General features: G+C 43.2%; 1 protein-coding gene and 1 long non-coding RNA gene across 24 annotated transcripts in view; one reads left to right on the forward strand and one right to left on the reverse strand.

Annotated features, from left to right (window-relative positions):
- TSNARE1 (t-SNARE domain containing 1) overlaps positions 1 to 25,347 on the forward strand; it is a 449,654-nt gene that overhangs the window by 143,038 nt on the left and 281,269 nt on the right. For all 23 annotated transcript variants that reach the window (XR_015283186.1, XM_086877018.1, XM_086877108.1 and 20 more), the window contains 2 exons: positions 5,273 to 5,350; positions 12,500 to 12,569. Coding sequence is in view for 22 of the 23 variants with exons in the window: in XM_086877018.1 (XP_086733144.1) it covers positions 5,273 to 5,350; positions 12,500 to 12,569 (148 nt within the window). In the remaining variant the exon portion in view is untranslated. The remainder of the gene's footprint in view (positions 1 to 5,272; positions 5,351 to 12,499; positions 12,570 to 25,347) is intronic.
- Positions 908 to 2,755, reverse strand: LOC147655261 (uncharacterized). The gene is made up of 2 exons (XR_015283220.1): positions 2,507 to 2,755; positions 908 to 1,918 (listed from the first exon to the last, which is right to left on the reverse strand). It is a non-coding gene; the product is annotated as an uncharacterized LOC147655261 (long non-coding RNA).

Genomic DNA, 25,347 nt, shown 5'->3' on the forward strand with positions numbered 1-25,347 from the left:
GGACCTCCAGCAATTCCCTTTGGACATTAATTATATCCAGATCACTCGAGACAAGACCTTATAAACCTGGCCAGGCACCGTATTTGGCTTGCCTTGAAGAGGAACTGGAAGAAATTCCTGCTGGGATTTCTGCTTCCCTGCCAAAGCTGCTGGTGGAGGTGCTTGGGGCTGTCGACTGTCCCAGCACATGAGAGCCCCAGGGATGTCCAGGTGCAGCAGAATTATTTTCTCTCTCCTGAGCAGGACTGGGGGAAGCAGCCCATGAGTCCTGGGGCTCTACTTTGCTCCAAGCACAGACACCACATCCCTCCACTGGCCTGTCCTCATCCAGAGCTGTCTCCTGCAGACAGAATTGTGATGAATTAAAGATTATAATTGCTCTGGATCATGGAAAGGGATGAACTCTGAGTGTTCTCTGAAACAGTGGTTGCAAAAATCAAGTGTAAGGCTTGCATGGATTTTTAAGCTTCTCAACCACTCCTTACAATTCCCCGAAGGGAGATTGCAGCCAGGCTGGGGTCTGTCACTTCTCCCAGGTAGGAAATGGTAGAAAAAGTGGAAATGGCCTCAAGATTTACCAGGTGAGGTTTGTATTGGACATTAGGAACAATTTCTTCAATGAAAGGCTCATCAGTCATGGGAACAGGGTGTCAGGGGAAGTGGCTGAGTCACCATCCCTGGAGACATTTGAAAGATGTGTAGCTGTGGCACTCTAGGCACACATTTTAGTGGTGGATTTGGCAGTGCTTGGTTAAATGGTTGGATTCAAAGGTTTATTCCAACCTAAGTGATTCCACGATTCAGTTTATTTTTTCTTTCCTTTTTTTTTATTTTTTTTTCTCTTTTCTTTTTGCATTGATCCAGAGAGTGGCAGGTAACACAGAGGTCTGAGATGTCACAGCAGATGGGTGTGAGGTGATGTTGCATGGCTGGATTTAAACTTGCTGCAACCTCACAGATTTTTGCCCAGAGGAAGGGAATATTTCTGGGATAAAACCCCACACCCAAGTCACAAAGCTCCTCAAGGTCCCACTCACAGCTGAGGCCTCCCCCTGCAGGGTGTGCATTGACACACTTTGCTTTGGCAGAGCAGGTATTGAAAAGCTCTTTTTTCCATCTGTTGTGCTTACCTGGGTGCCTGTGGGGCTTTTCAGGCAGAGAAAAGAAGAATTAAATAGGCAAATATCAGAAATGCCACTGTTAGCTGCTAAGGCTGCTTTAGGAATTGGTTGGTGAAGGTTTGAGTGACCTGGTCTAGTGGAAGGTGTCCCTGCCCATGGTGGCAGGAACAGATGATATTTAAGGTCCCTTCCAACCTCAAACATTCTATGATTTATAAAAATAATAGATAAAATAAAATAATAAATATAAAAATAAATATAACAGCAGTAAATATAGCAGGTTATCACTATATCCTAGGCAGGGAGGTGTTGAACTGATAGCAGAAGAAGTCGGGTTGTCCTGGGATCCAAGGGGATTTTTCTGGAAAAATAAATATAAACAGTACGGATTTTGTTTTGGGAATGTCCAGATAAGGAAAAAAAGGAGAAACCATTTGTGTGTGGGATTCTGTAACACATCCATTGCAAAGCCTTCACAGCTTTGGGGACTCAGTACATATAAAAGTCCTTTTTTCCCAGCTGTGGCCCTGAACTTATTAGTGTCAGGGCATGTATTTAATGCATAACATAATTTAATGCATATCAGAAACCTCCTAATCCTTCTTGGGGAATCAAAACATTTAAGTATTCACTTGATGTAATCAAAGATGTTTAATTTTTTATCAGACTTCACATCCACTTTACTTCTCAGTCTTGGTTTGTCTTCCTTGGCTGCCTTGGTAGTACAGATGCAGTTTTGCTTTGCTTTCTGCTGCTGTCTTCATATTGTTCTGCTTGTCTGCTTGAACTGCTGCATCCTGCATGAACAGTTACAACATCTCAGCTTGATGTGTTGAAGCTTGAAATTGGAGTAGTTAAAACAGCCTTCTTGTTACTATTTTCTTTTCTTTTGCAAAATAGAAACAAAATAAAAGCCAGAACTGGCAGCATGCTGTGACATGAAATAAAAGTCTAGGGGCAGGAAACTGCAAGCCAGATACAGTGCAATTTTCTCAGGAAAAAAAACGTTCTCCATGAATTGCATTTTCAAAGTCAGTGTTTGGAAATTTTGGAAAAAGGTTTCATTTGCCTTACTGGTTTTTTGTTTGTTTGTTTTTTGTTGTTTTTTGGTTTTATTTTAGATTTAATTTGCATTTTTTTAGGTATGAGAGTGATCATGAATGCTGTAAGATAGGTGTGGACTGAGAGGCCTTGAGGCCTCCATTTAAGTAATTTTGACTACAATGAATATGTGGAAGCTTAAAAAAAGAATTATTTCCATGATTTCAGAGTATGATCCACATCTGTTGTCTCTTTCCAATTAGTGGATTGTGGCTCAAAGCGAGAAAACTAACAATAAATATAATTAAACAATAAATATAACAATAAATATAATTAAATCTCACCCTCCCAAAAACCTGAATTTTTGGGAAATTTTTAACTTCATGGAAGAACTCTGGGCTCTCAGTGTCGCTCTGTGTTTCCTTCTCAGGCGTGCACAGTCCGTGCAGTGAAATTGGCGCTTCTCCTGCCTTTTGCAACCTTTGGGATATTTCATCTTTGCTCTTGGTGTGCCTTTGGCATTTGAAACGCTCCTCAGAAGCACCTGCTGGGTGCTGTGCAGGAGTGTCCCCACGTGGGAACCCACTGAAGTCTGCAGTCTGGGTTATTTGGGGATTTAAAGCAATATTGTTCCCAGCTGGGTGATTACACTGAGCTCTTGAGGGAGTTCCCAAGCCGTGAGTTGGTTGCTTCAGGGTTCATCTGAGGCTTTGTTCAGTACCTCAGTGCATGTGGACTCACTGGGCCAGGATGAAAATCTGTTGAGGCAAATTTAGTGTTTCTAAGGAAAGAATAGAAATAAAGAAGTTAAATAAACCCTCTCCCCATCCTCTAAAAAAAAACCCCACCCATGCAAAATGAGTTCTATCGCAAAATCTGCAGACCGGTTTTCTCTGGAATATGTTAGCACCCTGAAAATCCAAGAAAAAACTCCTAAAATGGGGGTATTCACAGTCTGTAAAGATCTAAAAATCTTACCCTGTCCTGCTCTTTGCAGTGATTTAATGAGATCTGGACCCTGTTAGTAACAAGTGAAATTCCTGGGGGACAGGGGAGCCCGTGCTGATTTCTGCTGTTCTGCAGCCTCCTCTGCAGAACAAAGAAAAGGAGTGTCTGGGACAGCTGATTTAGGAGAAACTGCAGGAAGAGTGGGAAAATCTCTATCAATGAGGGCCTGTGCATTTGGATTAAACAGCATTTAATACCCTGGATTTGTGTCGTGCTGACAGGCTGATCCATGACTTTATTTACAGCTGTAACAGGGCTGAACCTCTCAGTGAGTGTGAGAAGCAGTGGAAAATCTGCTCTCTGGATGTGCAGCTGCTCCTCCAGCGCTGGGAGATGCATCCTCAGCCCTAACCTGAGCAGTGCATCCATCAGGCTTCTCATTTTACCCAATTTCCCTCGTTTTTGCCTTGCTCCATCATTGTCTTTCTGCTCTGCCAGGTGCAGGTTGGGTGCTTGGTGTTTTAGCATCTTAGGGAATTCTGGTTAAGGGGTGCAGAGGAGGTCAGAGCTCCAGTCTGCTGACTAAAAGAAATGAATCTCAGCTCCTGTTTGAGTCTGAGATGCTTCACTCAGAGGAGCAGCTGGGTAAAAACTGGGGCTGTTGGACTCTTTTGGATGGACAAGCCCTGGGGTGCTTCAGGATGTGACCAAAGTTTCAGGTAAAGCAGCTTCTGGGAAACTCAAAAATTGACACAGGTGGGAGGCAGAATAAAAACACAAAAATCTGCTGGGAAGCTGCTGCCCTGAAACTGGTGACATTACTACAAATGAGTGTTTCTCTGGTGACTGTGAACAATCAAAATTGAAGTGCCTGGTTAAAGCTTATTTACATGATGTGTCCTTTCTCTGTAAGATGGATTTAATACAGCCATAATTAATAGTGTTAAACTGAAGGAAGGCAGATTTAGATTGGATATGAGGAAGAAATTCCTCCCTGTGAGGGTGGTGAGGCCCTGGCTCAGGTTGGCCAGAGAAGCTGTGGCTGCCCCATCCCTGGAAGTGTCCAAGGCCAGGTTGGACAGGGTTTGGAGCAACCTGGGATAGTGGAAGGTGTCCCTGTCCATGGCAGGGGGGTGGAACTGGATAAGGTCCCTTCCAACCCAAACCATTCTGTGATTCTCTAGTATAGCTCAGTCCAACCCCACATCACTCCTTCTCTGGGGAGGATGAAACTGTGGAGAAGCTGGGGACAGTTTCAGGGATTTTGAAGCTGGGAAATGAAGCTAAAAAATCAGAACAAAAAAAAACAAACCCAAACAAACAAAAAATCCTAAATAAACAAACAAAACAATAAGAAAAAGAAAAAAAAAAAACAACAAAAAAAAAACAACAAAAGAAACCCAGCAAAAAGCCAACCAACAAAAAGAAACACACCCTACCTTCTACCAAACCTGAAACTCTAAAATGTTGAAACCCTCACTTCAGTGTTCTTGTAGGGCAGATTTGAATACCTTAGCTAAAGTGGGAACCTTGGGAATGAAGTGTGAGAATTTTTCTGGGCACCAGCAGTAGAAATTCATGGCACTGGAATTTCCCTTTCCATTTGAGCTATCAGGAAGGAATGGGAAGAAGTGGAGCCTCTCTTGGGGGCTGGGGGAGGAATGTGTGGAGATCCCACTGAGCTCCCACCTGCCCCAAAAGCTTTGACCCCACGGGGCAGGTGCCCTCTGCTCTCTGCTTCCTGCCCTTTTCCACAGGCAGGACCTGCTCACGAGCCCTCCTGCTCTGGAAAGTGCTGGCTGACCATCACTTGGCATTGTGGTTTGTCATGCAGTCGTGGTTCTGATACTCCCACTCCGTAAATGAGGTGGAATTATTTGTATTCTGATTGCTGATGATCCCCACAAATGCCATCTCAACCCGTGTGGGCTGTATCCACTGTGTTGCAGCAGCACCTTCACTGTCCTGGTGCTGCTGGATTTGTCTGTCCAGTGCAAGTTCCATGGCCAGGCACTGTGTAAAGCTGCATCAGACCACCCTACCTGGGCTAAACTTCTGCAGCAAGGAGGAATCTACATCCCTTTCAAAGCACCTTCTCCCTCTCAAAGTGATTGGTGATGTGCAGTATTAACACAATTTGTTCTCTGTTCTTCTCTTCACAGCCACCCAGATTGATCCCAGCGAACTGCAGGAACTTTTTCAGGAGACTTCAGCCAATGTCTTCCGAATTAACTCCAATGGTGCGTAAAATGAAAGGTTTCCTGGTGCGTTCTGTGCCGTCCTGCTGATGATTCCTGAGCATGGACACGGCCCCTGGCAGCTCCTCTTGTCAGGGAGCAAATATTAATGCAGCTTTTCTGCTGCTGCATCTCATGAGCAGCAGCACATGTCCAATACACAGCTCCTTATAAGATGTAAAAATATTCCACCATATGTTCCATCCAACAGGCACAGACATATTCCAATCCTTGCTAAGACCACATCCTTTTTCTATTTTTAATTATGTCATCTGTTACAATAGAGAGCTAGAGCTCAGAAAGGTGGAACAAGGCAGGCTCATTTTCATTGCAGCACTACTGTGTTCAGAGCCTGTCACATGAGCTTGCAAAACATCTATCTCCCTTAGAAAAACCAAAACTCTGCTGTTCTCCACTCTGTGGCTGGGCAGGGGTGCTTTTGCTGCTCCTATCTCCCCAGCCCCTAGAGATGCAGAGTCCTCCCTCCTTTGAAACAGGTTCTTGCTCATCAGTTTTGTTGGGTTAGGCTGGAGGAATTTATCTTGCAGACAGATAAAAACTAACCTTGCTGAGTGGAAGGCAGTGCCATTGTACCCCAGCTGTAAAATACAGCAGTGTCGGACAGGCATCTGAAATTTTCAGTGCTGATTTTACAGTAGACCTTGAAATTGCTTTGGAGTCACCTGGACAGCTTCTGTGTCTGTTCTTTCTGTCTTGGGTGACAGAGAGGAACCTAGCCTAGGTTCAGGGAAAGGGTTTTAGTGCCTCCTTATTTGTGTAATTCTTCCCCAGTGTGACCCAGGGGTGGAGCCCTGGTCGCCGTAGCAAGTGATCCTTGTTAGAACAAGGGTGGGAATTAAAAACTTCTAAAATGTAGTTGTCTGTACTTTTGATGAGTTGTGTGTGCTCCCTCTGCCAGGAAAATTCAAGCACCAGTCTTTCTATAACTACAAGGGGTTGGTGACCCTTGTATTGGTGACACACATCCCATGTAAAAATGGGATTATGGCCACTGTGGGAGCTTGAACCTCCCAGTTGTGGTCACGGGTGCTTGACTGGCAGGTGGGTGAAAAACCACATCATAACACACAGAAAAAACTGCATTAGCAGTTTTGGCTGCTCCAGCACCAATGGTTTTAATTCGACAGTGCCAGTGATGAGTGGTAGTAGCACTTCTACTTCCAAAATGAGGGCTCAGACTGAACCTTCTGGTGAGTCTGGGTGTGCTGTTCTTGTCCAAGCTGGACAGATTAGGGCTGACTTGATGTGCCCCTGTGCTTTAATCACAGCTCCTTCTACGGTGGAGTTTTATCCTGAGAAAACCTAAAGGTGAATGGCGCATCTCTTTCAAAATACCACAACCCAATTTCTGTTTTCATTCTTTGTTAGTATTGCCTTAACCCCTTCAATTCATGTCTGACAACCTCTGTTGTTGTTATTTCTCCTCTTGAGATGGTGATGATGTGTTTCCTTTTAAGAGTTGCCTGAACTGCTCTGTGAAGCAGATAATGACAATGAATGCACTTAAAACTATTGCAAAAATAGAGAGGGTGCAGAGAAAAGCCAAAACTGTTTGACATCTGAAAATCAGACTTTAAAATTCATGCCAACCAAATTTCTGTTTGAGACATCTAAGAGGACTTGATTGTGGTGTATAAGCACCTCTCTAGGAAGAAAGACATCAAATAGATAGCAAGGGGCTCATTTATCTATCGTTCTCACACAGAAGGAGATCAGGAGATAGGAGTTAAAAGTAGACAAATTCAGTCCTTCTGTATGAAGATAACCAGCCATTAGAACTGCTTATGGAGGGGGCTTGGAGGATTTGGCTTTGCCATGAACCTTTAAATCAAGATTCAAATGTCTTTTTTATAAGATATACTTTAGTCCAGCTGCAGTCCACGGTCTTGATGTGGGACTGATGGGACAAAATTTTATGGGAGGGAATCAGATTGGATAATCAGAATTGCTCTCTCTGGCTTTTAAAATCTATGAATCTATGAATCTATAATGCCTTTTAAAGTGCTTTCAGGTTGAAGGAATGCCCATAAGATACTCTACTGTTGTTCCTCTGTTCACTACCTGTATTATTTTTTGCCTGACAAAATCAGCTTCATTCAGATTATTTTTTATAATCTTTCCCCCAAAACGTGGTTAGAGACTTTCAGGAGAAGGCTGCTGAGTGTACTGTTAAGATTTAGCAGAGCTAATTCACTTTAGGTAAAGAACTTTTTAGGGTTAGAAAATGGGGAAGAATGCCCATGATTCTTTCTGTGCTGTAAAGTCTCTTCAGGAAACTCAGGAAGCTCTGACTTGGAGCATGGAAAATAGGTCAGTGATGTTGTTTGTGTAGCACCACACAAGTGGCTGAGCAAGGAACAGGCAGCTACGTTCCAGATGCTCACCAGATGATGTGGTTACTTCTCTTGTGCTGGGCATGGTGTCTTGAGCATCCTAAAAATTGCATAAATCCTATCACAGCTCCTCTTTCCCTTCATTTCCTGGCTTGCTGCAGCCTCTCTGATTTTCTTCAGGTTCCCTGAAATTGTGTTTGGAGAGCTAACCATGCACCTGAAATGTTCCTGTTCCTTTTTTGGGTGCTGAAGATCATAGGATCGTGGAGTCATAGAATCATTAAGGTTGGAAAAGACTTCCAAGATCTCCACGTCCAAGCTTTGACTGAATGACACCAAGGCCACTAAACCTTGGGAAATGCCTTGTTGGTTTGTTTTTGAACACTCCCAGGAATTGTGACTTCACCCCCTTCCCTGGCCAGGCTCTTCCGAGCTGTCAGGAATTGGCCATGTTGTGCTTTTTGTTGTTTAGATTCTGAAAATCCCAGGTTGTGGCCAATCTCAGCAATACCTTTTATGTCTTTGGGGAATGACTATTTTTAATGAAACAAGAAGTCAACTTTGTCCCAGGATTTTAAAGCGCCATTGAATTTTATTGAGAAACACTGCAGGAGTAATAAACACTGTGTGCTTTGTTCCTCTTTGCTGTCCTTATTCTTTTTACAGAATTCTGAGCCTTTGGGGTGATTTCAATTCTTCTTGGGCACTTCAGGACTTGCTTCCTGACCAAGGGGGATTTTATAGCTCTGAGTTGATTATTCTCACCTATAAATGCTTCCTGTTCCCTTTTTCTGCCATGAAAATGGAAATCTCCCTCATTTGTTGAATAAAAATCTTAGGCAGGGCAGCTGGTTCTGTTTATGTGCTACTGGATCACTCTCCATGCTGGGTCGTGAGTATTGACTTTTTTTTTAAGGCCATCTCTTACAGAAGTATGGAGGGGTAGAGGAAGAGTTTCCCTAATCTTTGCATCTGCTTTCTTTCTCTTAATCTTTTGGGGCTGTTCCTGCTGAAAATGGGGAAGGTTCCTAGAATCATAGAGTCACAGAATTGTTTGGATTGGAAGGGACCTTAAAAGTCATCTTGTCCCAACACCTTGCCATGGGCAGGGACACCTTCCAGTAGACCAGGTTGTCGCTTTCATGTTTTTGGGTTTTTAAATTTAGTTGATTTTCCTATCAGGACACAAAAAGGAGCTCAAATTCTGCCTGAATTTTTCTCATTTATGACTTTTATTTTATTTTTTTTTACCTAGACTTTTATCAAGACTTTGCATTTTTTTTTTTTCATGTGCGGCTTTTAGCTGCCTCTTAGTAAGTATCTCATAAATAAGTGCAATAAATAACACTCCTAACTGAAATTGCTCTGGTGCATCTTGTCTGATCAGTGGAGGATATGCTGGAGGAATCAGACCTGAGCTGCCCTGATGGAGAACCTGACCTCTCTGATGGGTCTCTTGCCTCTCTAATTCCTGCTCCTCACTCATTAATGATGGCCCATAACAGGCTGGTGCCACGTGCAGTCCCATTTCCTCGATCTTAAAGTCTAAGCAGAGGATTTTTTCCCCATCCCTCAGGTATGACAGGGTCTCCACTGCCATCCCAGGATGGTTATTTATCCCCCATTGATTTAAGGAATGAAATGGCACAGGCAACTGGGGTCCAAGCTCTCAGTGCAGCAAACCAGTGCAGCCCCAACATCACTGATGCCTTGTGAATGTGTCTCATTCTGGAGGACTCAGACGAGCTTTTTAATAACAAAAAGAACAAGGCTTTTAAAATAAGATTCCTGTTTTACGAATGGCTTCACACATCCCTCCAGCAAAGCCTGATGTTCTGCTCCTCTGGTCAAATTACTGCTCACATGAACAGAACTGGTACATTGAGAGAGATTTTCCACATCCAGCACAGGAACTGCAGAGATTTTGATGAATTTTTTCTTGGTCAAAGAAAGTTAGATTTAACTGGGAGTAGCCCAGATTTGATTATAGAATCACAGAATGGCTTGGGTTGGAAAGGACCTTAAAGATCACTTGGTTCCAACCCCCTGCCATGAGCAGGGAGAGCTTCCACTATCCCAGGTTGCTTCAAGCCTTGTCCAACCTGGCCTTGGACACTTCCAGGGTTGGGGCAGCCACAGCTTCTCTGAGCAAGCTGAGCCAGGGCCTCCCCAGCCTCACAGTAAAGATTTTCTTCCTAATATCCAGTCTAAGCCTGTCCTCCATCAGTGTAAATCCTCTCCTGCTTGTCCTATCACTTCATGCCCTGGTCCAGAGTCCCTCTCCATTTCTCTTGGAGCCCCTTTAGGCACTGGAAGGTGCTCTGAGTTCTCTCTAGAGCCTTCTCTTCTCCAGGCTGAATAATCCCAGCAGTCCCAGCCTGGCTTCAGAGCAGAGATGCTCCAGCCCCGTGATCATCTCCATGGCCACCTGGATTTTCTTCAACAGGTCCATCCTTCTTGTGTTGGGGGCCACAGAGCTGGATGCAGTGCAGGTGGGGTCTCATGGGAGGAGAGCAGAGGGGGAGAATCACCTCCACTGAGCTTCTGACCACTCCTCTTTTGATGTAGCCCAGGATGCTTTCGGCTTTCCTGAGATTCAGCAAACTCACGTTGGAGCCTTAGTCCCGCTGTTTTCCAGATAAGAGCTATAGCAAATGGCAACCTCTGGTCCTCCAGAGTGCATATCTTGTCATTTTGGGACAACTGACATTTATTTAGTTTTCTAAATACTATGTTTGAATTGGAATATTAGATAAAATTATTGGATAAGAACTTAATCCAGGTCACATTCTCATCTAACTGACAAACACTTTCCTCACCTCTTTCATTCATGTCTCATTTTCTTTAAAACTTTTCGCAGGTTTTCCAAAATGCTGAACAAATCTGTCAGCTCCTGGGTTTGCCTTAGTGTGAAATGGCATGAGTGTGAAGTCTTGAACTGTTCTGTTCAGTAGCAAAACTGCTTTCCTGTCCAATCATCTCCAAAGCAGCTTCAGCAAAACTCACTTTGAATTGTCCTTATTTTCTCAGGTCAGGTTAGAAAGGTTCATGGAGGCTGTAGCTGCTGATTTTGTTCTGGAATTGCACACATGACATTAACTGGTTCTTACAAATTCAGTGTCCACACAAGTCCTTTCTTCACCTTGGCTTGTTGTCTGTTCTCCAAGGACCACACTCTGCTTTGTTCCAAAGGGTTGATGGGTCCAGAAGGATTTTTAATTGATGAAAAAATTTGTGTTTGAACTGGACAGCATATATAGTGTGAGAAATGGATTTGTTAGGATTGTGGAGAGGGAAAGAGGGAATTATAGTATCCATGAGATCTCTGCAGGGCCAGTACTGTCCTTCTACAGAAGCAAGTGGTTATTGGTGAAAACTTCCAATTTCTTCTTTAAAACATTGTGCTTCCAGCAAAGAAGAATAATTATTAGCTCAGTTATAGACAATTCCTTGAGGCTTTATCTTATTGAATCTCCAAACTCTGCAGTAAAATCTGTTATTGAGAACTAGCACTGGTGGAAATACATGGTGCTATTCAAAGTTTTTTTTTGAATATTCATGTAGTTCAGGCACATTAGTTACTTCTTATGCTGCTTAGTGACTTTTGGTGTCAAGCCAGCAGAGCCCAAAAGAGAAGAGTGGATTTTGACTGTCAGTGGAAATATAATTAAGTGACTTGTTCAAAACTACAGGCCAAGTCCAAGTCTGCAGAGTCATTAAAGCAGAGGATTTCTTAAATTTCTGCTGAAATAATTGAGCCATGTTTTTAATCTTTTCTTCTTTCTGTCCTTAAATACTGAAGCGTGACTGATAACAGGTTATGGGTTTTTACAGTTGGAAACGTCCTGAGAGAAATCCCACATGTAAATATCAAGAATGTAATTTATTTAACATGTTTCATTGTGGGAAATCTTGAATTGCTTTGCTTGCTGGCTGTGCTAAATCCAAAGGTAGTGACCTGTTGTTAATTTGAAAGTGAATTAAGACAATGAAATTCAAGAGTGGAAAAATACAACAGTACTCCTAGATTACTGCTTTTATATACACACACATATATATAAATATTTTTTAAATCTGAAGTAATTGAAAATTACAGAGCAGATCATGTTTGCACCTTCCAGTTGCTTTTAGGATATTCTCTCCTGATGGAAAAGCCCAAGAATATGTTGAGCACAAACACAGAAGATGATCACATCTCCATTTATTCTGAGCCAAAAGACAGAAAACATTTTGAGTGTTTGTCCTGGGTTGATGGACAGTCTTGAACAAGAAGATGGGAGATATCAGAGTAGACATCAGCGTTCTGCCCCTTTAATATTATTATTATTATTATTATTATTATTATTATTATTATTATTATTATTATTATTATTATTCAGAGCAATAAATAGTTATTATGCAATCTCTTGCCTCTTCACCAGGGGCACGTTTCCAACTGGAAATGTTCAATGCACAATTCTGTGTCAGCTCAAGGCTGGAAGAGCCAGAGTTCTGTGCAGGGTCCATGGAACAGAGGTTTTCCTGACAAGGGGTCATATTCCATCATGTCATGGCATGTTATACATGGATTCACCATTTATGCTTCCAAAGGACCCAATTTATCATTCTGTGGCAGTGGCTACTGGTAGATGTCCCCTTTCTCTCACAGGTTACTTGTTCAAACACTTCCTTGTATTTTTTAAAAAATATTAAATTAAATTAAATGACAAGCACCTGAACAAAAATCCGGTATTTTTTATTTTTTTTTTTCTGAAAAGGTGTGCTGTTTCTTTATCTTCTCTTTCTCTGCTGTTGACAGTGACCTCTCTGGAAAGAAGTCTTCGATCCCTGGGGACCTCGAATGATACTCAAGAGCTGCAGGATGGACTGTGAGTTTATTTTTAATTGTTGCAGATCTTTCTTTGTCCCAGCCTTTTCATTTTTTCCCCTCATCTATCCTCACCCTTTATTCCATCCTTTTATTATAGCTGGACACCTTTTTGTCAGGATTGCTTTGTTTTTTTCTGTTCCTGTCGGTGATTAATGGTGGTAGGATGTGTATTGATCGTATAAAGCTTTGCTTGGGCTGGTTTCAGGTGGCAGAGAATGGTGTGGAGATAACACAAAAAAGATGACCCATGGTGAAAGAAGGCCTTCTGTGGTTCTTGGAGACATTGTTATTTTGTTTTTGGTTGTTTCTTTGTTGTTGGGTTGGTGGGTATTTATTTTTTGAAGTGAAGCAGGAGTAGGAAACTGTGCTGGTTTTGGCTGGGATGGAGATAATTTTCTTCACAGTATCCAGTTTGAGACTATGGTTTGGATTTATAATGAAAGCAGTGTTGATAATCCAGGGATATTTTAGTTACTGCTGAGCTGTTCTTACACAGAGTCAAGGCCTTTCCTGCCTCTCACCCCACCCCACCAGCGAGTTCAGAATGAATGAGCAGCTGAGGGAGCTTAGCTGCTGGCTGGAGATAAACCAAAACAGATGTTTCTGTGGCTTTTTCCTTTTCTTTCACCCCCCAAGTTCTACTTGGCCAAGGTCCATGAACCCAAAGGAAAGAGAAAAGGGACTTGTGACAGAGGCATGGAGTGACAGGACAAGGGGGAATGGCTTCAGACTGAAGGGCAGTAGGTATAGATTGGATATTGGGAAGAAATTCTTCCCTATGAGGAGGAAATTCCCTCCTGTGAGGCCCTGGCACAGGTTGCCCAGAGAAGCTGTGGCTGCTCCATCCCTGGAAGTGTCCAAGGCCAGGTTGGATGGAGCTTGGAGCAACCTGGGGTAGTGGAAAGTGTCCCTGTCCATGGCAGGGGCACTGGAACCAGGTGGTCTTTAAGAACCCTTCCAACCCAAAACATTCCATGGTTCTATGAAAAAAAATAAAAAATTTAAAAAAAAATAGGGAGAGGATATTTTATAGGAGGAAAAGTGTTTTGTGGTGTTGGAAGCTGCATCATAGCATCATGTGGCACAGCACTGACAAAGTGAAACTTGATTTGCAGTTGCAGGAGACACAGTTCATTAAACTCCCTCTTCCAGAGCTGTGTACACACAAACACACACAGTTCACTGTCATTGTACATGTGCTAATTACAGAATTCAAATGACTTCCCCAAATGTATCACAATTTATTAAAGGTGCCTTCCTTCAAGCAGCTTGCAGGCAAAAATTAACTGTTTAATACATCTGATTCCATGGGTGTGACTGCTGTTCCTGCTGAGATTTGGCTGTGAAGAAAGAGGGGACTTTGGGGGTTATTTCTTTATTTGCCTGATGGGCTTTACTGACCTTCTCTTCAATATAAACTCTCAGACCTGTCTGCAATGTCTCCCCTTTTCTCTCCAATCCACTGCTTTCATCAGATCTGCCCTAATTCACATGTAGTCTGTTTTGCAAACCACAGGATTAAAAATAGTAATAGTCAGAAGATTTGAAAGTAAATTTAGGAGATTGGAGAGGATGTAAGAGTAAAAAAGAGTGTAAAAAGTCAGCCTGTGGAGATCGATGTAATCAACAAAGATGTTTACATGTACAAAATGATTTGCAGCACTAAGCACCTTAATAACTGCTGGAGATCCTTAACCAAGGAAAGACTATCATGCAGATATTGTGTTTGCTCTCCTAAACTATTCTGTTGTGTTTTTTTTTTTTTAAATTAAAGAATCAATTCCTCGACTCTTCAGAGCACTCCAGAAACATGGATGGATAATTTTCCTCTTTCCTGAGCAGTTACATAAATAGATGCAGAAGGCACTAATTGCACTAATTATTTTTTGATCTTGGAATTATTGTTAATTGTCCAGATAGTTAAATGCAGCTTTTTAAAATTTTAACTGTGCTTCCCTATCCCTGTCAGCCCCAGAATTCTTCCAGCTGTCTCCTGGTTGATCCCCACTCCCCATGGGGAGTCTCCCATCTGACTTCTTGTATCTCCATACGGAGAAGAACCAGGTGCTCTGCTGAGGAGGACCAGCAGCTCCCCTCCCCTCAACCCTCCCTTTCTGCCATCCTGCCCTTCCAGTGCCCCCCTTTCTCATCACCAGATTCAGGCAAACAGCCTCGAGTGCTCTGCAAGAACTTCTGCCTGACTCTGGTGAGAGCTGCACCAGCAGAAAGCAGCGTGCCATGAATCACTGGAGCTGGCAGGGCTGCATAGATCTCAGCTCAGGAGGGTCAGCTTTTCAGGTGAGACCTTTGGGGCAGTGCTTTCTGCTTCCCCAGCTGCAAATCATGGCTTAATCTTCCTCCTCTGCCACTTGACCCCTCTCCTTCAGAGGCTGATGCATGTGTCTCCTTGAACACCCTCTAGCTTGGCAGATGGGAGCAGTGAGGGAACTCTTGGCAGGTTTATAGCCCTGGCTGTTAGGAAAAAGATAATGGTTTTGGGTATCTAAGTAGTAAAATTGCCACAATTTCTACTTTCTTGTTAAGTTGCTGTCACTCTGCCTAAAGTGAGGCTGCCTAAAATTAGGCAGATGAGGGAAGGCAGAGTATTTGGGAATAGGGATTAATGGTGAATTGTTCTGCCACACAGGACATTCAGCTGCTCTGGATTGTAAACTGCAGAAGTGTTTGCTTACCCATCTTCAGGGCCCTGATAAAACAGAAAAAATCCCCAGAGTTACCTGCTTCCTTTTCAAATCCAGGCAGACTTTCTGCCTCTTAAGCACAGGACTCACAAAGGCATCAGATGAGGGCAGGATTCTTACAGTCACATTGGTCAACTCCCTTTTCTGAAATCGTTTCTCTGCTTTTGAGAGCTGAGTCTTTCAGATTAAGGATTGTATCTGTGGCAAGTAAATTTGGGAGAGCTCATCCCACATGGAATGCCAGCTCTAGTCAGTGAGACAGACTTGGCTGCTGCTGTGAGCAGGGTATATATCAGACACAAAGTGAATAATCCTGGTCAAAGCTCTTCCCAGAGCCAGCACAAATATTTGTGTGCTGCATGCTTGGAGCTGGCTGTGCTGGCAAGTGAAATGTAAATGCCCATACAAAGCTCTTGGCTGAATGCAACTGACCCTGGATTAATTGGGAAGGGAGTGGGAGCAAAGGGAAAAAAGGTGCATGGAGCTGGGAAGAGGAGCTAGGGCCAGGAGGCAAAGCTGAGGCTTTCTCCAGTGATGCAGGAAAAATCAACTGATTTGTTTTCTCTCTGACCTTTGGTTTAATAATCCAGGCGTCCAAGGCATTTATCTGCCTCCTTAGCCAGAGTGTGTGGGATGAGGGGGTTCTCCAACATTAGGCACTGAAGGTAATGAGTTTTTAATTCAGGCAAATCAAATTAAGCACCCAGGTAGAGAATTGTCTCCAAGAGACAGTGGAAACCAGTCTCCTTTCTTTTGACTGGTGTAGCTCTTGGGTCTCCCAACATCCTCCACAAAGTGGCTGGAAATGAAAGCTTCCCTGTAACCTGGACAATGCTCTCTGAGAGGTGTATTAGGAGAAGAAAAAAGCAATTAAAAGTCTTTAATTTTCACACAACCTGACCCTGCCTTATTGTGACCTCAAGAAAAGCAAAGTGGCCGAGCAAGCTGCAAGAGGCATTTGCTGGCTACCTGGAAGCCATAAAACCGAGCTTGAAGTGGCAATGAAAGGTCCTTGATGGCCTTTCCTTGGAGGCTGGGTGGCTGCAGAACTGATCCAGGCTTTCCAAACCAGGCTTCTGCACTGCTTACCTCAGAGAGGAGTTTGTCACCTTACTGCACATTTGACCTTGTGTCATTGCAAGGTCACGAGGAACAAGAGCATTGAGTCACAATCACAGCTTATTCCCATTTTCAGGTGTGTCTGGGATGGAGCCCATGGGTCTTCACTCCGTGGCATTTTTGGATCCTTCACTAATTACTAGCAGAATAATTTGCCTGTTTAAGGAGGAGTTATAAGTAGGATATTTTTGGGGCTTTTAGCATTGATGAGATTTTAGTACTGATGAGATTTACTGAAAAAAAAATAATAAAAAATGTTGATTTCTCCTGATCTGAGGAAAAAAAAAAATACTTCTAGCTCCCACCTTCCTTTTCTCACTGGAATTAATTTTTTTTTAGAAGTGCACATTATTGAAACACGTAGGATTTTTTTCTGCAACTGAGGGACTGCTCAGCTCTACATCTCTACAGTGTGAGAGAATAGACCTGGTTTTTGATTAAACTGATACAAAATCTTGGTTAAGATGGTGCATGGCAGAGAATTCCTATGGCCACGAAGGAGTTTCAAAGTATTTTCCAAGTGGGAAAGCTGAGTTTGAGATCTGAGCTGCTTCACGGTGAGAGAACTCAACAGTTCTGGAAGAAAGTGCAGCTTTTGTATTACTGCTCTTGTTTTTTTATCAAATATTAAGAGAGCACCTCTTTTCCTTGGCTGTGCCTATGTAGATTGCTATATTCTTTGCTGGGATTGAAGGCAATTCCATCTTCCTCACCCTTCCCCAGGAAATTTGCATCATCACCAGCAGATTTTTTGGGAACAGTAAAGTCACTTCATCAGTTTATTTTGCCAGCCTAAAATTGGTGGAAGCCTAGGGTGAAGTGTTGTCAGTTTGGGCTGCTTTTGGGAAGAGAGGCATCCCTGTCCACGAGTGAAGCCACAAGCTTTTCCATGCTCTCAGGCTCAGTCTCAGGTGCTTTGCTGGATTTCTAGAAGCATTTTTGTCACATGTTGATATTCAGGATAGAATCAATAAGTTTGGGACAGATTGGACTCATCTATGAGCCTTGCTTGGTACAAGTTTTTACACACAATTACGGATAAGACCTAAAGGTGGTTGCCTAAATTTTCTTGTCAAGCTTTGGCTCATCCTGGTTAAATCAGAGAATCATGGAATGGTTTGGGTTGGAAAGGACCTCAAAAGTGTAGTTCCAACACTCCCCTTTCATGAACAGGGACACCTTCCACTAGATCAGGTTGCTCAAAGTCCTATCCAGCCTGGCCTTGAGCACTTCCAGGGATGAGGCATCCACAGCTTCTCTGAGAAACCTGTGCCAAGGTCTCAGCACCTTCACAGCCAAGGATTTCTTCCCAGTCTCCAATTTATACTTGTCCATCTCACTTCAGAGTTATTCCCCTGTGTCCTTCAACTTCATCCCTTTTCCAAAGTCCCTCTCCAGCTCTCCTGGAGCCCCTTTAGGCTCTGGAAGGGGCTCTGAGGTCTCCCTGGAGCCTTTTCCAGGTGAACACTGCCAGCTCTCCCAGCCTGGCTCCAGAGCAGAGGGGCTCCAGTGCCCAGATCATCATTGTGGTCTTCTCTGGACTCATTCCCAGAGCTCCACATCCTTCTGATGTTGGTGACCCCAGAGCTGGACACAGCACTGCAGGTGGGGCCTCAAGAGGTCACAGCAGAGGGGAAGAATCTCCTCCTTTGACCTCCTGGCCACACTTATGATGCAGCCCAGGGTGTGATTGGTGACTCTTGGGGCTGTTGAGGTGCCCCAGGTTGTCTGAGACACATTGGTGGGGTTGGCAGTTTTGGCACAGAACTTGCTGTTCTTTCCCCTCCGAAATGGCAGCATTAGGTGTGGTGACACCCTGGGACATCTCAAGGGACACCCTGTCAGCCCCTCATTCAAATGAGAGAACTGGCACTGCTATTTCACCTTCAGGGTGAGTGATCACGGTGACTCAGTCTGTTCCCACCTCACTCAGCTTGCACTGAGAAATGTATAAACCCTTGGCTTTTTGGGGGAGCTGTGGGGTCATTTGTACCTCAGCTGCACCAAAGTGAGGTTTGGACATTCCCATGTTCCTCTGGATGCTCCAGGGAGGCTGAGTAGTTCTCTTCATGGCTTGAAGCCTCACCAACCTGCTGCAGAGCTGGATGAATCCATGACCCTCAGCTTTTCTGAACCGGCATGAAACAGTAAACTCTTTTTTCCCTCAGTTAATTTTATCATTTATGTATATTGTTTCTTTCTTCTTTTCTTGTTTTACCATTATGTTTGATAAGTTGGAGGTAGAGCTTATTTTTTTTTTTTTTTTAAACATCTGTTAAAAAGGTTTTAATTCTTCTGGAATGCAGATTCATTTAGAGCAGAATGATGTTTTAAAGTCATAATTTACGGAAAGAAGATTTGTTAAAGTAAATCAGACAGAAGCTTTTAAGTGTCAGCATGTTTAATTAAGGGTAGAATTTAATAATGTTTTATATGGTTTTGTTATACTGCTTGTAGAAGCTTTAAAAAAAAAGATTTCCATAAATATTTTGAAATGTCGTTTTGATTCTGTTAATATGTTAAACCCTTCAAAGTAATACCTTCCCCGTTCAACTCAAAGCAGTCGGATTAACTTTATCTATCCCCCATTTATCACTTCTGGCATCAATTTCTGACAGGAAAAACCTTCTAGGTTTTGGCAGTAAAAATGGGTTGCCAGATTGCAACATTTGCATTTAACTGTATAATACACTCGCTGCCTTAATATCTGTATTTATGTGACAGATCTCACCCTTAAGAATCCCAGAGCTCCAGCTATGTTACATCCCTGTGATAAATTACAAAAGCTGGTGATGAACTGCAGAATCCTCCAATGATGATAAATTCATACACTTTTGAACCGCCTGCCCTGCTTAGAGAGGTCCTTGGAGTATCCCTTCACATGCTCGAGCAGTTTCTAATGGCCACTACCAATCAATCTGTCAGCAAAGTTTTTTCTTTTCAGTGCTTTTCTCCCAAAATTGTCCTTGCCAGAGTTCTGAGGTGGCCAGAAACCTTGGTCAAAAGCAAAAGTGTCTTTCCCACACCAAGATGGGTTGTGGATGTAGGCTGGGAATTTTAAACCCTCTAGTGATAGAACAACGATTATTCGTTGTGGCAAGGGGTGGATGATCCAGGAGATGACAAGGAGTGGTGGCATCTGGGGAATAACCAACAATCTCTTGAAGGTTTCTTACTGCTGCTGCTGTTTATGCAATTTTTCAGTGCTTTCATGATTCAGCTTATGGTTTCTGTCATCTCCTCAGTGCAGGGAATCACAGAAAATCACAGCCTGAGTAAGGCTGGAAGGTACCACAGTGGGTTGTGTTGTTCTTTATGTTCAGGTGGAACCTCCTGGGCATTGGTTCCTCTTCTCAAGGCTGAACAGGACAATCTTCTTCAGCCTTGTCTCATAAGTGAGGTGCTTCAGTCCCCAAATCACCTTCATGGCCCTCCACTGGACCCACTCGAGCAGCTCCATCTCTGTCATCCTGAGGAGCCCAGAACTGGACACAGCACTCCATTTGTGCCTCACCAGGGCTGAGCAGGGGGGCAGGGTCACCTCCCTCAATCTGCTGGCAGTGTTTTTCCTGATGCACCCCAGGATCCCATTGGCCTTCTTGGCCAGAAGGGCAATTGCTGCTTGTCCACCAGGACCCCCCTGGTTTTTCTTCTCAGAGCTCTGCAGAGCCAAGGGAAGAATAGCACAGTCAGTGCTGGTGAAAACTGCACTGATTTGGAGCCCAAGCCTTCCCACATATCCTTGTTCCCCTCTCCAGTTTGCAGATTTGCCCACTGGCTTTGGGTCCAGCTGGTTAAACACCAGGGCTGTAACATCTTGAAGGGAGATGAGGAACAGGAGAAGTTACCACTGTGTGAGCCCAGGTCCTTGCACATTTCCTCCAAGGATCTGCAGCAGTGTCCCGTGGTCTTTAAGCCATTTGGAGCACAGATCTGGGTAAACAGTGAGATGATTTTTATCTTCTGACAGTTACTAGATACTGGAAAAATAATCCTTCTCCTCACCCCATTCCTGCTTTGGTGCCCCAGGTGAAAAGTGCTCACTCCTGTGGCATCCCACCCTTAAGGGGAAGGGAACACCGAGATTTGTGGGTGTTTGTGGTCAAAAGAAACTGCAAAAGTCAGAGGAGCCGCACAAGCTCACAAAGATTCGTCAGCAAATTGCACATTTAGTATAGAAATCAGTATAATTAGTCCCTGACTTCCTGTCTAAGCAAAAGGGAGTGGGTTTTGGATAAGGGGGTAAGGTGAAAGGGAAGAGAGAGAGATGGATTAAACATAGGGAGAAAGGGAGAAAGAGAAGGAGAAAGAGAGATCACCAGTCCTGACTCCAGTGTTGATCCAGCTGATGGAGTGTCCAGGTTTTGGGGTGCCCATGCCTCCACGGGGTTACCTTTTATAGATCAGTTTTTCCTGCTATTTTATCTCTTTCCATGCAAATCACTTGTCATGCACAGCCTGTTCTTCTGGACCTGTCTGGAAATGGGTTGGAGCCTTCAGGGATCTCAGGTGATTTTGATCCCCCCTGCAGCCCATGCCCCATTCCCAACCTCATTCCTGTGCCTGCACTGTGCTGTGTTGATCTCCAGGAGCCAAAACCTGGATGTTTCTCCCAGAAAAGTGCTGCCCTACCTCTGCACCGCCCTTCTGCAGCAGAATATTATTACCAACAATCCTTGCTTGGCTCCACCACCATCCAGCTGTCAGCATTTGAGACATCCACATTGCCTCCCTTATCTCCCAAGCCCCTCCATCTCCCGTTTTGGAAGCCAACTGCATCCCCCAGCGAGCACTCTATTTGTAGCAAGAAAATTTTACACTACCAGAAGTGTAGCTGGATATTGCTATGTGTAAAAATACTGTCATGTTTTGGGTTTGTTGGTTGTTTTTTTTTCATAAATTTATTCTTAGATGTTTATCTGGGAAATGCTGATTTCACACTGATGTTGTTTTTATTTTTTTGTTTTATGGGTGACAGAAGGACAAAGAAAAAAATAGAATAAAATGTTCCTTCTCTTTTCATCTCTTGAGCCATCATGATAGTTTTGCTAATTTTTCAGAAGCCTTTCTGAGATTAATCATCAAAAAATAAGCAATTTTTCCTCCTTAATATTACTAAAATAGTAGCTTTTTAATTTAGTCTTTACGTCTTTTGACATTTTCGTGTATTAGCAATGAAATGTGGGATATGATTAGGTTAAAAATTGTTGTTTTGAGTCAACAGAGAAAAATTCATCCTCCCCCACCTTGAAAAACAAATCAGCTTCAGATATTTTACCTCTCTCCTCCCGCAGAGTTTTAAAAAGTCCAAGACAAGATCACATTCTGTTAGCATAGCCTGCAGAGGACAAATAATTTTATATTTGGGTTGAAATATCCACAGGCAGGAAGTTTATCTAATGATTTGAGATCCTGACTGGAGTGACTTCCCTCTGGCTCTCCAAGTACAAGTTTTGTAAATTTTTTAAGGCCAGAAAATAATTCTTGGAGGTGGGATAGGACAACAGCTCATTTCTGGTGGGTTTTAATGCCATTTGTTCTGAGTGCAGCCACGCAGTTCATGTTGATTGGCTGGGGGGACCTGTGGGATGAAGTTTGTTTAGGAATTCCCATGTGGAGCTGAACATTCATTTTCCCAGGGGCTCCTCCGGGGTCCTGGCACAGCAGCCCAAATGTGCAAATGGTTGTTGGAATCCTTGTGGCTCTGGCTGAGCCATCCCATGTTTCTGCAGGATGTCTGTGGGAGCAATTAGCATCCTCTGGAAGGTGTGCTGGGGGAGGAAGAGAGAAGGAGAGAGAGAAAAAAGAGAGAGAAAAAGAAAGGGAAGAAAGGAAGGAAAGGAAAGGAAAGGAAAGGAAAGGAAAGGAAAGGAAAGGAAAGGAAAGGAAAGGAAAGGAAAGGAAAGGAAAGGAAAGGAAAGGAAAGGAAAGGAAAGGAAAGGAAAGGAAAGGAAAGGAAAGGAAAGGAAAGGAAAGGAAAGGAAAGGAAAGGAAAGGAAAGGAAAGGAAAGGAAAGGAAAGGAAAGGATTAGGATTTCAATGCAATACTGACTGGTTGTTACAAATGTCACAACTTTTGGCATATGGCATATGACTTAACAGATTTACTCCAGAAAATAATTGTGATCAACTATGGGCCCACAATTTCTTCTTGAATAACAAAGCTGAAGGTCAAGTGTTCAACAAGCAGATGTGTTTTATTTTGAAATAATTGAAGCCTCAAGGGGATTATGTGTGTTTACCAGGATATTTTATATTGCTGTCTGTTTATATTCTCTTTGTTCACAAAACACAGATGCAATTTGTACAGGGAGACTTCCCCTGCTCACATCCTGTGATCTTCATGCATTCAGTCTTGCAGAATAATGAACAAGTAATGTCATGCTTCTTTCCTAGATTGCAGTGTCACAAAATGGGAATTTTCTTTCTAGATTGAAGATAATGAATGGGGAAAAAAAAAATCTTACTTCCCCAGTGTACATCCTTAGGGATTAAATTAGCTGAGGGAGAATTTTCAACCTCCTTTTGAAGTTATATTCTTTCAGTATTGATACAGTAAATAATTACAGAAGGTTCAAACTGCACACTTGAATCCTTGCTCTTTCAGCAGTAAACATTTCCATGAAGTTTGAGTGGTTTTGAGTGCCATGAGTGCTCTGCCACTTGGTCCCATGGCAACAATGATGCTATGAAAGGTGCAGACAAAGCAAACTTGTTACAACATTCAAAAGTGTTTTGTTTCAGCTGTATTTCTCCTTTTCTTTCCTTTATGCTGCGGGAAATGTTAACCCTGTTTGCCAAAGTCTTGTCTAACACCCTTTTGGAGGGTGTTATGAATTATAATATACCCCCTTTTGGGCAAAAAATGGATAAATCTGTTGCCTCGAGAGGAGGTGATTATGGCTGGAGTCCAATCTTGCTTCTTGGAGGCAAAACCTGGGGAGAAACACAAACACAGCAGCAGGAGATGGAGCAGCAGCTTTTGTTTCTGGTGCTGAATCCCAGGAGGTGCAAACTGAAAAATCCTGGCTATGGCCAAAAATAGAATGTAGCTGATCTGTGCTGCCTGGTGAGCTTGTACCACCCTTGAGTTAAAGTGCTCCTCCTCGGTGTGTTTCTGAGCATGGCTTTTTGCAGGACCTCGGTGTTCCAGAGGAGGCTGGTGTAGAGGAGTGACAAAAAGGAGTAAAAGAAAAAGGGGTGGCACAAGTTTCTGTCTGATCAACACAAAGGATGCTGCCTGCAGGATGGGGGGGAGGTAAATTGCTGTCACTTTTTCAGGTGGATTTGTCCTTGGTGGAAAGCAGGGGATGAGAGCAGAGCGAGAGCCTGGCCCTGCACTTGCAGGCACAGATGAAGATTCCACACCTCAAATTCTGGGTTTATTTCTGAGCCACTCACAACAAGAAAGACATTGAGGGGCTGGGATGTGTACAGGGAAGAGCAACAGAGATGGGGAAGGGTCTGGTGCAGCTGAGGGAGCTGGGGGAGCTCAGCCTGGAGAAGAAGATGTTCATGGCAGACCTTGTCCCTCTACAGCTCTCTGACGGGAGGTTGCAAACAGGAGAGGGATCTCTTCTCCCAAGTAGGAAGCCATAGGATAAAATTAAACAGCCTCAATTTGTGCCAGGGGAGGTTTTGATTGGATATTAGGAAAAATTGTGCATTATCTAGAATTGGAACAGGCTGCCCAGGGAGGCAGCTGAGTCCCCATCCCTTGCAGGGATTTAAAAGACACTCGGATGTGGAATTTGGGAACACGGTTTAGTGGTGGGCTTGGCAGTGCTGGGTTAAGAGTTGTAGCTGATTACTTTAGGGGATCTTTTCCAGCTAAAATTCTGTGATTCTACAGCCCTGACAATGCAAACCCACCTGAAGCAGGAGGAGCTGGGGTTGTACTGGCAGAGAGCAGAGCAGGGGCAGAGCAGGGGTTTGGGCACTGTTGAAATGATTGTCTGTGGATGGTCACCCAAGAATGGAAAGGTTTGTGAAATCAGTGCTTTGGGAGCTTCCAGCTTCTGTGCAGGATTTTCCCACGTGCAGGTATTTGTGGTTTTCCCTTTCAGTGTAATTACCCTGAAGCAAAGCCTGGTGCCTGGCCTTTTGGCTGTGTTCATGGTACTGCACACGACTGCAGTTGCGTTATTGTACAGCCAGGTTAGAGATAAAATCATCTCAGCCATTTCAGCTGCTGCTGATGGATCTTTTCTCTGTATAGACCACTGAACCTTCTGAGGTAGCAGATTGCAGATGGGATTTAATATGGGTTGGTATTAACTGCTGAGATGTTTGAGAGGGTGGGCAAGACAGTTGAGTTATTTGCCAGAAAGGAGATGACAGCAGCAAGTTGACAGGAGATTTAGATTATAACATTGATAAAGCTCCTCAGTCTCTCCTGCTTGATTTGCCACTGGAGTGAGAAGGAAAATCCAGCTATGTCACATTGTCTGGAGAGCAGAAATGAAAGCAAGTGAGATTATTGAATTGCTGAGCATGGAAAATTCCCCCAAGCCTTGCAGAATAATGTATTTTAGTGATGCTGTACAGTTTATAAAGGTCAGTTTGCACTTCAATTACAAATCTAGGTTTAAATGTTGTAAAGGACACAAGAAAAAAATACTGATTTATTTCTTTCTTTTTTTTTTTTTTCCTTTGTAATTACCTCTTGAAATGCTGGTAATATTTCAGACTCATTTGTAAAAAGGTTTCACAGTACTATAGCAACAGGCATTTTAAAAGCCGCAGTAGAAATGCTGAAAATCTAGGTCCTAGTTTTTCTTCTTTTTACAGATGGAGAAAAGAAGCCTTGTGAATTTTTAAGGTTCTACAGTGAATTAATCACAAAGTTGGGGAGCAGTCTATTTACTCTAATTTCTTCCTAATTATGGAAAGTTCAAAGTGAGATACCAAACTACGTTTAAATAAAAAGAAGCCATGATCCTTTATTTAATTTTT

Source organism: Cyanistes caeruleus, chromosome 1 (genome assembly GCF_971803275.1).
Source record: "Cyanistes caeruleus chromosome 1, bCyaCae1.hap1.1, whole genome shotgun sequence".
NCBI classification, from domain to species: domain Eukaryota; kingdom Metazoa; phylum Chordata; class Aves; order Passeriformes; family Paridae; genus Cyanistes; species Cyanistes caeruleus.